Raw genomic sequence first — 15855 nt, 5'->3', positions numbered from 1 at the left:
GATATTGCTGAATACGAAGCTTTGCTTTTGGGGCTTCGGAAGTTGAAGGCAATGGGGATAAGAAGGGCGGTTCTCAAAACTGATTCCCAAGTTATTTCTGGTCATGTTGACAAAAGTTGCAAAGCAAGAGATCCGAAGCTTGAGAAATATTTGGATACAGTTCGAAGGCTTGAAGCTTCCTTCGAAGGGTTTTCTGTCAAGAATATTCCACGAGGAGAAAATGAGCACGCTGATCTGCTAGCCAAGTCAGCGGCACAGGGGCTGTCTTTACCTTCGGAAGTATTCTTTGAAACAATAAAAGCACCTTCGATCGACCTTCTTGAAAGAGCAATGCTCAATATATCTCCTGTTTATAGCGAAGATTGGAGAACTGAGATCATGTCTTTTCTCCAGGGCAATTTCCTTTCATATGACGAAGCTTATCATAAGAGAATAGCGGCAAGAGCCCGTCCATATGTAATAATAGAAGGGGAGTTATACAAGCATGGAGTCTGTTCTCCATTACTCAAATGTTTATCCAGAGCTGATGAAAGAAATACATGCAGGGTTGTGTGGATCTCACATCGGATCTAGGCCCTTGCTGGGTAAAGTTTTTCGTCAAGGATTTTATTGGCCGAAGGCAGCTTCGGATGCAGCAGAATTAGTCCAAAAATGCGAAGGTTGTCAAAAATGTGCAAAAGATCAGAGACAACCTTCATCTCTAACTCAATTAATACAGCCCACTTGGCCATTGCAAAGGTGGGGCCTTGATTTGCTAGGCCCACTTCCACCAGCACAAGGGAATTTAAGATATGTTTTGGTGGCAGTAGAATATTTTTCTAAGTGGATTGAGGCGAAGCCCTTAGCCACAATAACTTCGGTCACTGTTCAAAAGTTTTTCTGGCAAAATATTGTGTATCGCTTCGGAGTGCCGAAGGCTATCACCGTGGACAACGGAACACAGTTTGATGCCGAAGCTTTCAAAGAGTTTTGTGAACAAATTGGCACGAAGATCCATTTTGCATCGATTCGGCATCCGGAGTCAAATGGACTTGTCGAAAGAGCTAATGGCATTATAATGACAGGAATAATGAAGTTAATCTTCAACCAGCCCAGGGGGAAGTGGCCAGATGAATTAATCAAAGTGGTGTGGAGCCACAACACAACAATGTCAAGGTCAACAAGTTTTACACCATTCAAAATGCTGTTTGGTGACGAATCAATAACCCCAGAAGAAGCTAAAGCGGGATCAATAAGAACATTGGCTTCGGCAGAGGACGAAGCTGATTATTCTGTAGCAAAAGATGCTATAGAAGGGATCCGGCTTCAGGCTGTGGAGAATATCAACAAATATCAAGCTAAAACAATAAAATGGCGTGACAGAAAAGTTCGGTTAAAAAATATTAAGCCAAGACACTTGGTACTTCGAAGAGTAGCCAACCCAGATACAGTAGGCAAGCTACAGTTGAAGTGGGAAGGACCTTTTCTGGTAGTATCTTCGTCAAGACCCGGTTCCTACAGGTTGAAGGATATGGACGACAACGACATTCCTAGATCTTGGAATGTGGATGAGCTTCGGCGGTATTATGTGTAGATTGATGTAATCTTTTTTATTCTTTCCTATGGCACCCTTTTCCTTTCCAAAGGGGAATAAGGTTTTTAATGGGGCCATAGCATGTAATTTCTCTTTTTCTTATATAAGCTCTACAAGAGCAATATCCCCCAAAGATGTAAATGTAAAAACCGAGCGTGCACCATCGAGTGCAAAGAGAAAAGGAAAAACAGGGAGAAGCTCGAAAGACGTCCCTAAGGGGATGCAGAGCACGACGAAGCTACAAAAAGCCGTTCCTAAGGGAGCGCAGCGTAAGTTTTCTGCTCAAAAGTCATTCCTAAGGGAATGCAGAGCTTACAGCGAAAAGTCAACGCTGATTTCGCTAAAGTATAAGGCGAAGCGCGAAAAGTCAATGCGATACCGCCGAAAGTAAAAGGCGAAGAAGTTCAAAAGACGTTCCTAAGGGAATGCAGAACTTACAGCGAAAAGTCAGCGCTGATACACCGAAAAATAAGCGGTGAAGCCGAAAAATAAACGGCAAAGATTTGTTATTCCTAAGGGAATAAGAGTTTTGATCGTGGTTTCGTATGTGTCTTTGAACATTCGTTTGCACGATACATTACATCATACATTTGCATTCATAAACATTCACTTAATCATACATAGGATCATCATCATCATAACATACACACTTGCTTCGGCTTTAAAAGAGAAGGCTTCGGAAAAAAGGGAAAAGAGGCATCGCTGTGTACGAAAAGAAGGGAAGGTGTTTTTCGCCTTTGGCTCAAAAATATTAATTTCGTCCACACCAAAGCACTTTATACATTGACGGAAAGGTAAGACTATATTACAAGGTATGGATAAAGTCCACGAAGTGAAATTTAATTACATCATACTTTATACAAGTTATTACAGGAGTTTTTTGAGCTATTTCTACAGACTACTCGAGCTTCGTCAGCATTCATGGAGCTTCGTCTTTTTACTTCGTAGCTTCAGCTTCGGCTTCGTCATCCTGTATGTAAGTATTATAAGCTAAAATCAAAATTCAAAGGAAAAGGTAAGCATAAGGTATGATTTTGTTACCGGCTTAAGGTGGCTTCGAGCTTCGTCACCAGCTTTGCTTCGTCCACCCTTTGTCCATACTAATTTTATAAATCTATTCGCAATACTTTGGGCAAGGTTGGGAATGTTATCTAAGTCTGCTGGTGACAAGCTGAAGTTGGGTCTATTGATAACCTTTCCGTGTTCACAGCCAGACTTCAGAAAGGCAACAGCTGTGCCCCGAGAAGCTACCAGGGCACAGAAGTCACCATGCCCAGCTATGACTTCGTCAAGATCATTAATTTCACCTTCAATATGCTCAAAGACACCAGGCAGGTCTTCAGCCGAAGGAGTAAACTTCTCGCTGCTGGCTCCAACAAAATAGAACACCTGCTTCAGCCGTTGAACGCATCGATTGCTGAACTCCAGACATTTATTCTGAAGGCTTGTCAAAGATTCTTTCAGCTCTGAACTTTTTTGGACTTCGGCCTCAAGTTTTGCATCAAGCTTCAGCTTTTCTTGTTCGAAGTTTTCTGATTGAGAGAGAAGCTTCAAATTTAATTCTGTTATTTTAGCTTCAGCATCCGCTAATAAGCCTTCAGTTGTTTGAAGCTCGAAGTCTTTCTTTTTGATAGCAACTGATTGCTCTTTTATCTTGTTCTCTAAGTTCTCAATTATAACTTCGTGCTTTTTATCCTCTAAGTCCTGCTGCATTTTTAAAGCCTTGCTCAACAGCATACTCTATGGACAAAATAACCTTCGTCAGAAAACATCTATGTTATTACAAATAATAAAAGATTAGACAAAAGTTGTTTACCTTAAAATTGGAATAAAATAAACTACCGACAATGTGTTGTCGTCGGTAGCGGCTGATATCTGTCTCGAGCTTCGGGAAACCGATACTCTTTGATAGAGTATCGATAACCTTCGCGCCGGTCTGATCTCGTACGCAGCCCAACCTTTCATCATCAATGCCACCGAAGAGAAGCGCTCCCGGCCGATATCCGCAAGATATAGCATATTCTTTTAGTTCTTCTTTTTCAGCTTTTGTTAGCTCTTGGCCAACTAAGTTTTGAAAGTTAAATGCTTCATATTCCGAAGTATCTTCGGTCATTTCTTCCTTCTCGAGGTTGGCGGCCGTAGTCTCTTCGGTGGCTGCGGCAGCCTCTTCTGCGGCACCTTCTTCCGCGGCCATGTTTAGTAGTATTTTGTCTATATCAGCAACCATGCTTTCTAAATTAATATCTTCGGATTTGGCATCTTCGGCTCTGGCCTCTTCTGCGGTAGCCTCCGAAGGTACAGCTTCAGTAGCTGTCATGCTTTCAATAGCCGGCATCTTCAGAGCTGAAGCTCCTGGTGGTGTTGCTTCAATGACTTCTGTCACAGTAACTATTCTTTGCCTTTTTGGCCTAGGTGCCTTCGTTTTTGCGGGCTCCTTTCCCTTCTGAAAAAGCTTCGTCAGATGTAGTCCCAGTGGACTTAGTTTGACAGGCAGAGTTTCAGTCATTACCTTTAAGATTTCCTCTACTTCGGTACTAGAGGATGTCGCAGAAGTCCTTTCTTTTTCATCAATTGATTTTTGCTTCGGAGTCGAAGCCTTTCTTTTCTTCGGAGCAACTGTTTTCGCCTCAGACTCTTGTTTTTTCTTCTTCGGTTGATCTTCATCATCCTTATTCAGAGCACTAGCTACTCTCTTCCTTTTTTGGCCTTCGGCACCCTTGTCCAGCCGCTCGTAGTCAGGATATTCAAAGCCTATAGCATCCATCACTCGGTTTAGCCTTCGCTTCAGACGGGTGCCGAAGGCCGCAGTCATCAATTGGCCTTCTTTTTTAGAATAATTTCCAAGTATTTCATTGCGCATTACTTCGATTATATCTAGCCATTCTTGGCAAGGCACTTTGAAACGTCTCTTGAATTTGTAATGGTAGGGCAACCGGATAAGTTCTCCTTCCTTCTTTTTTGCTTCAAGCTTCGGCATGGCCCACTCTTTCATAGTTGGAAACACTTTGAAAGCCAAAAATTCCTGCACTAAGTCCCTAATGCCAATGTGCTCTGCGATAACCCTAAATTCAGCCAGCGTGATTTGGGTTGGACCCTCTGGTGTCATATTGCACGGAGGTCGGGTCTCTCCGAAGATCAACTCTAACGGACTCTGAACTAGCTTCTCCTCATCATCGTCAACTTTGACGTAGAACCATTCAGATTTCCAGCCAGCTGGCCACTTGCTTCGGTAACTGATCACTAGAAATTTTGTAGTCTTGTGGTAGGCAAAATTGTAGCAGCCGAAGTTTTCATGTAACCCATCTCCTCTAGCCTTGGTCTGATAATGCAGCTCGTGCACTCGGAAGAAACCTTCGGCAAATGGTTCCACCCCTTGGATTCGGAGAGCCCAAATGTAAACACTAAGCCTAACAATAGCGTTAGGAGTTAGCTGATGAAGGTGGATCCCAAACTTCTTCAGCACATCATCAATCATCTTATTCAAAGGGAATCTCAAACCAGCTTTAAAGAAACTTTTAAAAACTACTACTTCATCTTTTCTTGGCTTCGGAGTAGTTTCTTCCCCACCAAAGCGAACCAACTCTTTCTTTTCTTCATTAAAATAGCCCAATTTCAACATCTTAGGTAGGTCACCTTCGGAGATGGTGGATTTTCCGAAATCCAGATGGCTGGGTTTGCTCGGCACCGCGCTGCTATAATCATCTTCAGACTCGATCTCCTCAACATCAGCTTGCTCTGCTTCAGCGGCAGGGACGTCCTCCAATGTTACCAGCCCAGACCGCTTCATTGCTTCGGAAATCGGAACAGTCTCAGTAGCTTCGGTCTCATCTCCCTCACGATCAACCCTAGCAGTGGAGCGAACTCTGGCCATTTGATTATGACTTTCTTGAAATTTTGTTGTTGACTTTTTTGATTTTCCCGAAGCTCTTCCTCTTGTGATGAAGCAGAATCAAAAAGTGAAGTTTCGTCTGAGCACGATAATTAAGCTTCGGCTATGACTAAAATTTTGGCAGCAAAACAGTGCAATAGCAATGAATGCTGTGGTAACTTCACACCTACTCGTCTGTTTATATAGTGTCGCAAGTGGGAAGGTGAATCGTCAAGGTCTCCCGCACCGAACAAACAGTCACCTGCACTCGCTGAACGGTGGGCCACAGGGTCCGAGAAGGTGAATCGCTGGGGCGCGCGTAACTGCTGCAATATGGGGCCACCGCGCGTGCATCGATTATTTTAATCGTTTCTCGCCAACGAGCTTAGGGAAGGTGTTTTTCGGATCTTCGGTGTCCCGAAGCCTAGAAGATTTTTTCACGGATCAAGCTCGTTACGAAAAACGATCTCGCACCACGAAGGGGCTACTGTTGGGTGTATGCTTCGTAGCCGAAGATCCTAAAGAAAGAGAACACCTTCGGAAGATCCTCTCAAGAGCAAGCGCCGAAGCTATTACCTATAGAGCTTCGGCACAATGACAGATCTCAAGACGAAGGGCCGAACCGACTTAAAGATGGATTGACTTAAAGACCCATGATGTTTTGTGTCACTATTGTAGTTGATTGTAAAGGACATAAATGTAATTTTACACAGGTTGCACCCTGTGCCTATAAATAGGTGAACAGTACCCCGGCACTGTTCACGGAATCTTGTAATCGCCGTCACATTACGCTGGAATTATTGCTTTCTGCTAAGACGAAGGTATAAATGTATCTAAACACTATGCTTTATTATTTAGGTTCATATAATAAAATATGTGAATAATGCAATCTATATTCGGTATGTCGTTCTATAATGTCTCATGTTTTATATTTTATTTCATTTTGTCTCTTAAGACTGATCACGAAGGTATGACCTTCGTGATATTTTTACTCATGGCCTTCGTCCAAAGCTCATTGAATCCTTGAGGAGATAATGCTTCAGCGGACGAAGGGCATTAATATTTAACATTTTATGTTGCCTTGTTCTTAATTCATAGCATTTGAGAACAAGTCCCCAACAGTTACTAATTAAAATACCAAATTGAAAGAAGCTAGTTCCATGCCTTTGCCTTTTTACCTTAATGTGAAGGAACTTTTAGCTTGTGTTTTTGTCAAATGAGCATAATCTCTCTTTGTAATTTTCCATGAAATAGCTCATACAAGATAGTGCATTAGAGACACAAGCAAGGGTTTCTCATTATAGCAACCATAAGTTACTAAAACAAAGAAACATAAAAATATGGACTAAACTCAGATTTATCATACATACATAATTAAATACCAATTGACACATGATTATACCAATTGAAGAATGTGCCAATTGAAAGATTAGCATGATTATCTATTTGATTTTAGTTGAGCTTAGTCTTGCCATAATGAGTAAAACAAATATAAGAATCTAATCTAAAGATAATTTGGAGAGAATACATCACTTGGATATATCTTCTTGTCCTTTTGAAGTGAGTACACCTTTTTAAGAGATTCACTCTCAAGTTGTGACACCACATAGATCACTTAGATGAAAACATTATTTTCATAATCCTAGTCATAAAGAGAATTACAATTAAAGAGTGCTTAAAAATTTTGAACTCCTTGCAAATCATTTTTTCCATTAAGAACTTGAGATTATTCTCTTTATGTTTAGGCAATGGCAAAAATTATATACCAATTGATAGAATTAACATCACACCATGAATAGCATGTAGATTGCCATAAGAAATAAATTAAAGCATACACAATCCACAATAAGATGGATCTTTCCAAAAGAAGGCAAATCATTTTAATAACATTTTCAAGTGCTTCAAAAAAATTATATGTGACTACTCAAGACACAAGAAATATACCAATTAAAAGAAATGAGCACTTAACATTACATGCTACTGTTCTTTGGAATTCTCCATGTTGTAGGCCTTGATCTTAATTCACCATTAATGAGCTCTTTGATCCTACAACATAACTTATCTCGAGATGAACATAAAGTTAGAGATACAACAATAATTCATCTTTAGGTCAATTTTAAATAGATAAACGATTAATAATTGATAGCTTGAGTCTAGCTTCATTTTTAACTGTCTCAAGCATCCCAAAAACTTCAATTCATATCTGGGGACCTGCAAAGTCAAGTTTGCACACTTTAGTACCCACCTTGTGATGGGTCCAACAAGGTTAGTTAATAATGACTTAGGTACCCAAATTGCATTTGTACTCAATCTTGGTGAACAAATCACCGTTCTAGCGCAAGTGCTAACTTTGGTTTTTCTAAGAGAATATGAATGAATTGAAATGTTAGGCTTAAAAATTTTACCCTTAGAACAAACCTTTTAAGATGGCCTTTTCACCACAATGGCAAATGCGGTGCCAGTATTGCTTGGCATTTGCTTCTCATTCTCTTTCTTGATGTTGGTCATATTTGGTGATGCAAGGCTTTGGTTCTCCATGTGGGGACATGAAGCAATCATGTGGCCTTTCTTCTTGCATTTATAACATATCTTGTTTCCTCTCCTTTTTCTATTCTTGAAGGAAATGGAGACATTGTTAGCACAATCAACATGAACACTTGAATTGTTACATTTATCCTTGCCCATGTTCTTTACTTGTTTCTTGGTTGCTCTAGGAACTTTCTTTTCTTGATGGAGATAGGTGTATGCTATAATTATTCCCTTCTCAAGCTTCTTCCCCATGCGTCCACAGTTATCTTGAAGAGGTCGGGCATGACACTTTCTCTGTAGTTTCTTCACGTTCCTTCTAAGCCTTCTGACTTCTTCCATGAGCTTTTTTCCTTTTGAAACTGAAATTTATTGCTCAATCGAAGATTGGTTTTTTTTGGAGCAACAGGGGTTAGCACATGGTAAAATATTTTTTAAATGAACACATGTGCATTGGTGAGGATTAAAAAAATTAAACTAGCAATTACAACCTCATAAGCAGCATTCAACATGATATGATCATCAATTAATTTTGCTTCATGCTGCTGGGAAGAGTTTGATGTTGAGCTCTAGCTGTCCTTGCTACAGTTTTAGACTTTCAGTTCCATTCCTTTCTCTGATTATGTAATTAGATACTAAAACTTGTAATCTACTAGTACAATTCCCATGCATAAAATATTAGTGCACAACGTTTACATAAAAATGAACAACACATATAGTATAACCGATCTCAATATCTCATAAATTCTAACACAAAATGAACTAACAATTTCCAACCAAACTCTAGACACTTATACATGGCACCCACTACAAAACAAATCCTCAAACTGCTATGCTAAGCAGGCAATTCAAGATGAATCGAGGATGAATAACATGCAAGTGATTTCGGGTGAAGAAATCCACACCTTTGGATTGGTGTCCTCACAATTAACCAACAAACAAAACCAAATGAAACGAACAACCAAGAATGGATAAACCAATGCATACTCCTAGATATGTTGAGGCGGATGGTAGTAACAACATGCCATTCCCCGGAAGCAATCGCTGTCACCTTATTATCCCTGACCATATCCCACGCACATCAAACAAAACATAATTAGAACAGAAACCATACACAAGAAAAAGCATGTCACTTAAATGATTATGAACATGAAATAATGTACTCAAAACCTAGAGTAAAAAGATAAAACTATAGGCACAAACCACGAGAGCGAAACAACTTTACCAATTGAGTGCGATGATGACGAGGCCAGGCACGATGCCCTGGGAGAGAATTTTGATAGCAATCACGCTGCCAATCACCTGTATGTCGACGCCAACGAGCGTGAGCTCCGTCATGGCCCAAAGTAATGTGCACTATGCAACATCAACGATGCAAATTTACCATTTTGTTTAGTAACTTCTCAGAGGTGCCACCGAGCTTATGAATTCCCTAATGCTCCGTTTGGATGTCGGTATTGAAGGGCATGGAATTGAATTGGTTTCAATACCAAATCAATCATGATATTGAAATGAGATGCAATTCCAATTTTACTGTTTGGGTGCCACTATATGGAGTTTAGAATTGAGTGGTCTAATTTCGCACAATACAAAGGGGTGATAATCTGAATTGGGAAGGAGAGTTTCTAGTTATAGTCCAATACCACGGAATTGGCTCTCTGATTCCAAAATCTCAATTCTTTTTTTGAATGTCACCGGAGGGGATAGGATCCCCACCTGAATTTCATTACTTTGTGGCCAAAACGCCTATTTTTTTACAGCAAGGGGGGGTTACATCGATGAGATTATGTTACGTTACACACAAAACACGACACCAGGCAGCCACAATATGGTAGTCCTCTTGTCGTAGCCTGTGTCTCCATAATTCAGCTTCAGAGCGACACAGTAGCATGGTTGTTGCGAGCGGTGATCTTTCCCCACGGAACACCACAGCATTTCTGCGTTTCCACAGCTGCCAGCAACAGAGAAGGACAAACATGTTGTAGTGTTTTGTCGGGATAGTAGGTGGCCTTAGCAGGCTCAGGAGGACGTTGCTGCGGTCCGGGGCAATCTGGACACCCAAAATACCCCATAAGCGGGAGGCAAAACCGCAATGGATGAAGATGTGCGCCGTGTCCTCGGGAGCTTGCCCACAGATCTCACACGTAGTATCTTGGACAATCCCTTTCCTGGCCAGGTTAACACGGCATTGGACACGACCGTTGTTGACCAGCCAACCAAAGAAACGCACCCGGGGGGGCTTGGTTTTGCCAAACAAAAGCTGACTCGGTATTGTGCGCCCCCTCGCCAATGCGAATGACACGGTAGAGACTCCTAGTGCGCAGGTTGCCTCCAACGGCAGCAATGGGGCAATGGCGTATGTCCGGCGCCTCGGACAGCATCACGTCGTCAAGAGCCAACTGAAGTGCATATCGCTCTTCTACAGCTTGAGGGGTCAGGCGTGGCACAAGGTGTGCTGCAAGGCCAGTTTCCAGGACTTCACGCACGCTGAACAGAGATGGGAACTTGGTAGACAGGTCATCTTCCCCAAGCCAGGCATCAAACTAGAACGCTGTCGACCGGCCATCATTGATCAAGCACGTGGTAATGGATCTGTAGAGAGGGAGCAGGGCGCGCAGGGTCGTCCAGTGGTCACCAGACAGGTCCCCGGTCAGCGTAGCTAAGCAGACGCGCCCCCTGACCAAACAACATATTTTTATAACTTTTTTGATTGTGCAACCAAACAACAGAATTCAGGAAGGCTGATTCCAATTCACAATTCTATGCACCAATATCTACATCCAAACGGGATATAAGCATAAAGTCAGAATCTTTAATTTTGAATAGTGTTGGATGAACATATATTTTTATAACTTTTTTGATTGTCACTAGAGGGAAGAGGCTCCCCACCTAAATGTGTGGGAAATCCTAGGAACGATAGGAATCGAGATAGGAATCGAACCAGGATCGGCCAACTCATACCATAGATCCCTTTATCACGAGCTATGTCTCAGTTCCCTTTTTTTTTTGTAATTTTCTAAGTGAAGCAGAAGATCCAGAACACGCAAGGCCATGGCCATCTTATCTAACAAGCATGTGATCTCATGCAACGTCAAAGATGCAAATTTGTGCGGCCTTAAAAATTTTAATACCTTACTTAACAAAGGCAACAATGAAAGAATAGTAGATAATAAAGAAACTATTCGATGAACAAATATTAGGAAATTCTATATGTATGGCAAAGCTCTATACACTACTGTGTTTTGTTGTCCTCTGCTAAAGTTTAGCTCATGTCACATTAAATATTTAAATGGTAATTATCGGTATTAAATATAGTCTAATTAAACAATTAATTTTACAGAACGCGAGACAAATTTATTAAACTTAATTAAGTCTATATTTCATACTTCTAATTAATATTCAAATGTTTGATGTGACACGAACTAAACTTTAGTCAAGGAACCTATTCGTAATGGGTTCCACTTATTAATAGCGTGTTTGGTTTAATGAATGAGGTAGTCCATTATTTTCTCACTTATCACATCTCACTTTTTTGTTTGGTTTGTGAAATAGAATGAGTTAATCTATTAGCATTTCATTCCTCGTAGACAAATAATTATTAATAATATAATAAACGTGTTATTTCTGTCAAATTTGTGGTATGAACAAATGATACATTACTTTATCTAGAATGGATCGGTTTTTTCAAACCAAACAGCCCACCCAGAACCCCGATCATCAATATCGCACATCGTGTCTAACAAACTCTGGATCTAACGGAAACAATAAACACAACGAATTAATAATCACCATAGCTTTTGGGGGCCCATAGGAACGCTGGCGCTGTGACCGGCGCTGCCGACGCACCTGTGTCGCGACGCGACGAGCAACACAACCAGCACTGTCCATGCCGCTGCCATCTCTGCTCGAATCGAATCCTACTGGTCTCGGCTCCGAACAGAGGCCGAAAAAATTGAGGAAACCCGCTGGCAGGTAAAGTCTGAATGGAGAATGGGCTATATATTTTGTAGATAACAGGGTCTTAGTGCCCCATATCTGTCTTTCAAAAAAAGTGCCTCGTGTCTGAAGCTGACATGCTTCATGTGCAGATGGAACAATGTTAATTTTCTGTTTACAGTGCTGAATGGAATGATCCATAATCATGTCATTTTGTTTTGTAGAGCAAGATGATCCATTGAAGCTATCAGGGAAAACCAGACAGCTTGGCCTCATCGTAAGTATTCCTTTCTGACAATTGTTTTAACATTTGTATTCAGTCATTCCTATGTCATTCGAGTGATGTGCATGGGTAGCTGATCATGCTCCATGTAACGTTGGTGTTGAAGTGTCCCATTGTATGCTTCTTGCAAGTTTGTACTCAGTTTGTTAAGGGCTGATTTTGTGACCAGTGATAGATATAGATCTACAGAGAAGAAATTCTCTTCTATTCAATTTTGAATAGGAAAGAGATTCCTTTCTATTTTTTTGGTCACCGAAAGAGATTCATTTCTATTTTTCTGGTCGCCAAATCAGTTCTAAATGATAAGCACCGCCACGCGGATCCCCGACGCCATACAAAATCAACATATATCTACTAAGTAACTAGGCTTACCAGGAAAACAAAAAGATACCTACAAATATCTTGTACGAAAAGAGTTAGGAGAAAGGATTTATTAGTACACAACAGGTTGTAGGTCCTCCACATGCTGCTGGTTGAAATCCAACTAAATCCCCGCATCGAATTCAAGAGAACGGTGTCGAAGCCACATTCAAAGCGAGGCGAAGCGATAGAGACAACATTGGGATGGGGAGGTCGGGAGAGAAAGAAGAGGCAGCGGTTTCCACGGTGCGATCCAAGAGAACGGGGCGAGGCGACGGAGGGGAACAGAGCAAGGGTTCTATGAGAGCGAGGGAAAGCTATGGAGGCAGTGTTGAGATTAAGAGTCTAGGGCAGCGGGTTAAATTAGAGAGAAGTGTAATGACTTCTTTTTCTAAAGGAATGACTGTAGAAATCAAGTAAAAATTTGGGCTTTATAAGAGTAAAGATTATAATCTATTAGCGTGGGGTGTTTGAGAACACTAAAGATAATAGTTAACTGCTAAAATTAGCTGAAGACGTCTAAACAGTCTAGTTAATAGTTCAACTATTAACTATTTTTAGCAAATTAGGCAATAGTTAGTTAACTATTTGTTAGCTGGTTAATGCACTAGTAATTTTTTAGTCAACTAACTATTAATTCTAGTGAATTCAAATATCCCTTTGGTGTTGTGGTTGGTAGGAATTTGGGCCAAATTCACACACTGGTGCGTGTCGAGGTTGGATGATTATCCTTTATCTTAAAAAAATGTGGTGCTTCTAGGAACACGCATGGGCCAACTGTGGGAGCAAGAGTGCAAGAGCACAACTGACTGGTCGATCCACAACTGAAACCCTCCATAGTTGGAGCTTAATCGGGGATGGAAATGAGAATGCATCACAGAAGTCGAATAACACTCAGAAGTTGCACAAGGAAAAGTAGAGACAAAGTGAGAGCAGTGTAGCAGAATCAGGAATGATATTATCCATGAAGTTGGACTGATTTTTATAGCACAGGAGTAGAGCGGTGGATAGAGACATGACAACAGAATGCTAGAGGCCAGAGGTCCCTCTCACAAAAACTGATGGTCTGCAAAGGATTCATGGCATTTTGGCTCATCGGTTGCAGGAGATGAGAAGTGGTTACCAAACCAAAAGGCACAGGAATACAGGATGCAAGGTCCAACCAGAAGTCCATCGAATCAGTGCGAAGTTTAAGCATAACAGATTGGGAATTAGCTTTGTAGATTAGTGAACGCATGCAGGTTCAACAAAAATACGAAACAGCCTGCATCCACCAAACTTGAAACCGGATATACAAGGAAACGAAGCAAACATGCAATTTTCTGTTCCCTTTGAAGCATGCAAGCTTACACCATAAGGACTAGAGTCTCGAGCTGCAGACCACACAAAATAAGTACCATAGCTCGTAGAACTAAATTATCTAGAAATGAGTCCAAAAGAACACGCCCAGCAGTTCAACTAAGGACGTCTAAACACAGGGGAGGCATGCAAGCAAAGTTCATAGAAGCCACTGTGTGACCAAGTGCCAGATGACCTGGACTAAGGATGATCCGGGTCAACCTTGGTGAGTTTTATGTAATTCTTGGGCAGGTCCCCTGACATGCTCCACAAAAGTTCCACCACCTTTTTCGCATCGTCGTCTTCATAGATAATTTCAGTAAGCTTGAGGTTCTTGCACCGGACGTTAAACTGGTTCAGACACCCCTTGCTCAATCTGGCTTTTCCTTTCTTTTTCTTGGGATCTTTTGAGAACTGTTCACATCACAGAAAATGTACGATATTGAACTAGAGAATTAGTCAGGATCAGATGTTCAATGTCAAAAGTGCAGTATACCTTGCAACGGCCCAAAGTGAGCTTCTCCAAATCAGGTGAATGCTGAAGAAAGTTTGCCAACATCTGGAAGTTATCACTAAGATCACATTTTTCCAATAACAAGGTCAAAAGGTTACGGAATTCTGGGAATTCTTCACTGATCACCTGGAATGTATTGTATAGCTCGTTGAGTAACAAAAATGGAACCGCAATATAATTAAGAGCAATAAGAAAACATCGATGAAGACAGCAGTCAAACCATTGTCTGGAAACCTGACAACACCAAAGTTGTCACATTAAACACACTACAAAGAAGCTTGAATTGGTGCTTGCTGAGTCCACTTCCTACACAGTCCCTTAGATAAATTGAAGCCTTGGCAAGAGATGACATCTCATCAAATGAAACACCGAATTTAACAAAATAAGCAATCACATCCAGGAGCAGATAAGCAAGCGGGACAAGCTGAAGTGCCAGACGCCTTGACCCTTCGCCTTCCCGAGCGATGGGAGGGGGAAAGAGGAGGATACACGGAAGCGAGGCTTATATAAGGGTCATTTTGCAATTTTGGCTTTGGCTTATCCGTAGTCCGTAGAGATTGAGCATCTCCACTAGTAAAAAAAAAGTCTCTAAAATTAATTTAGAGTGTTACTATAAAAAATCATTCTCCAACGAATTTTAAATGAGATTTCAAAATATCTCTATTTAATCATAGGACTTGAGAAGCTATTTCACGCTTCCGATAGTCTATTTTGCACATCAACCGCACCGTAAAAGCGCTTGTTTTATAGTCATAAAACAAAGACAAACATCACAAACATTCAACAACAAATATTTCGTTGTTGTACGTTTCTTTTAATTAAATGGTGGTCCTTCTTAAAAAGGGAATAACTACTTTCTAAGGCTGTTGAAAGACGAGGAGACGCATATGACAGAAGCATGAACACAACAAAGGATATACCTGAAGCAAGAGTTGCAAAGCGGCAAGGGAGGGGAAAAACCAAGGATGAGATAGTTAAAACCACACCCCTGAACTGAAATGGGGGAGACGACTTTAAAATGCAGGTGCAAGATAAGCATCAAGGTAAATATCGAGAGATGACCTGGGTTAAAGGTAATATCAGATAGAAGCACAACAAGGGATGGGGCTGGATCAAATCCTTCGTGACATTAGCAACGAATTGCATTTTTTTGTGAGCACTACTCTTTTGTTTCTTCTATTAAGACTTTCAGGGTAGAAGAAGCCTTATAGGATCCGGACTGGGCGTTGACCATGCAAGAGGAGCTAAACAACTTCAAGAGAAATGAAGAATGGAGCTTGGTGCCACGTTCAAAGCAAAATGTTGTGGGCACGAAGTTGGTGTTTCGCAACAAGCGAGATGAGTACGGGGTGGTGACAAGAAACAAGGCAAGACTTGTGGCAAAAATTTTGTGGAGACTTTTGCTCCTGTAGCTAGGCTTGAGTCTATTCGCATACTATTAGCCTATGCTGCTCACC

General features: G+C 41.1%; 1 protein-coding gene across 1 annotated transcript; it reads right to left on the bottom strand.

Moving 5' to 3' along the window:
• Positions 1-13815: 13815 nt before the first annotated feature.
• On the bottom strand, positions 13816-14856 carry LOC109944504 (MEIOTIC F-BOX protein MOF). The gene is made up of 3 exons (XM_020549287.1): positions 14619-14856; positions 14381-14524; positions 13816-14298 (listed from the first exon to the last, which is right to left on the bottom strand). Exons 1-3 carry the CDS (start codon positions 14748-14750, stop codon positions 14086-14088), a joined length of 489 nt encoding a protein of 162 aa, XP_020404876.1. The 5' UTR covers positions 14751-14856; the 3' UTR covers positions 13816-14085.
• Positions 14857-15855: the final 999 nt, after the last annotated feature.

Source organism: Zea mays, chromosome 2 (genome assembly GCF_902167145.1).
Source record: "Zea mays cultivar B73 chromosome 2, Zm-B73-REFERENCE-NAM-5.0, whole genome shotgun sequence".
Classification (NCBI taxonomy): domain Eukaryota; kingdom Viridiplantae; phylum Streptophyta; class Magnoliopsida; order Poales; family Poaceae; genus Zea; species Zea mays.
This window is presented reverse-complemented; position numbering and strand designations above follow the sequence as displayed.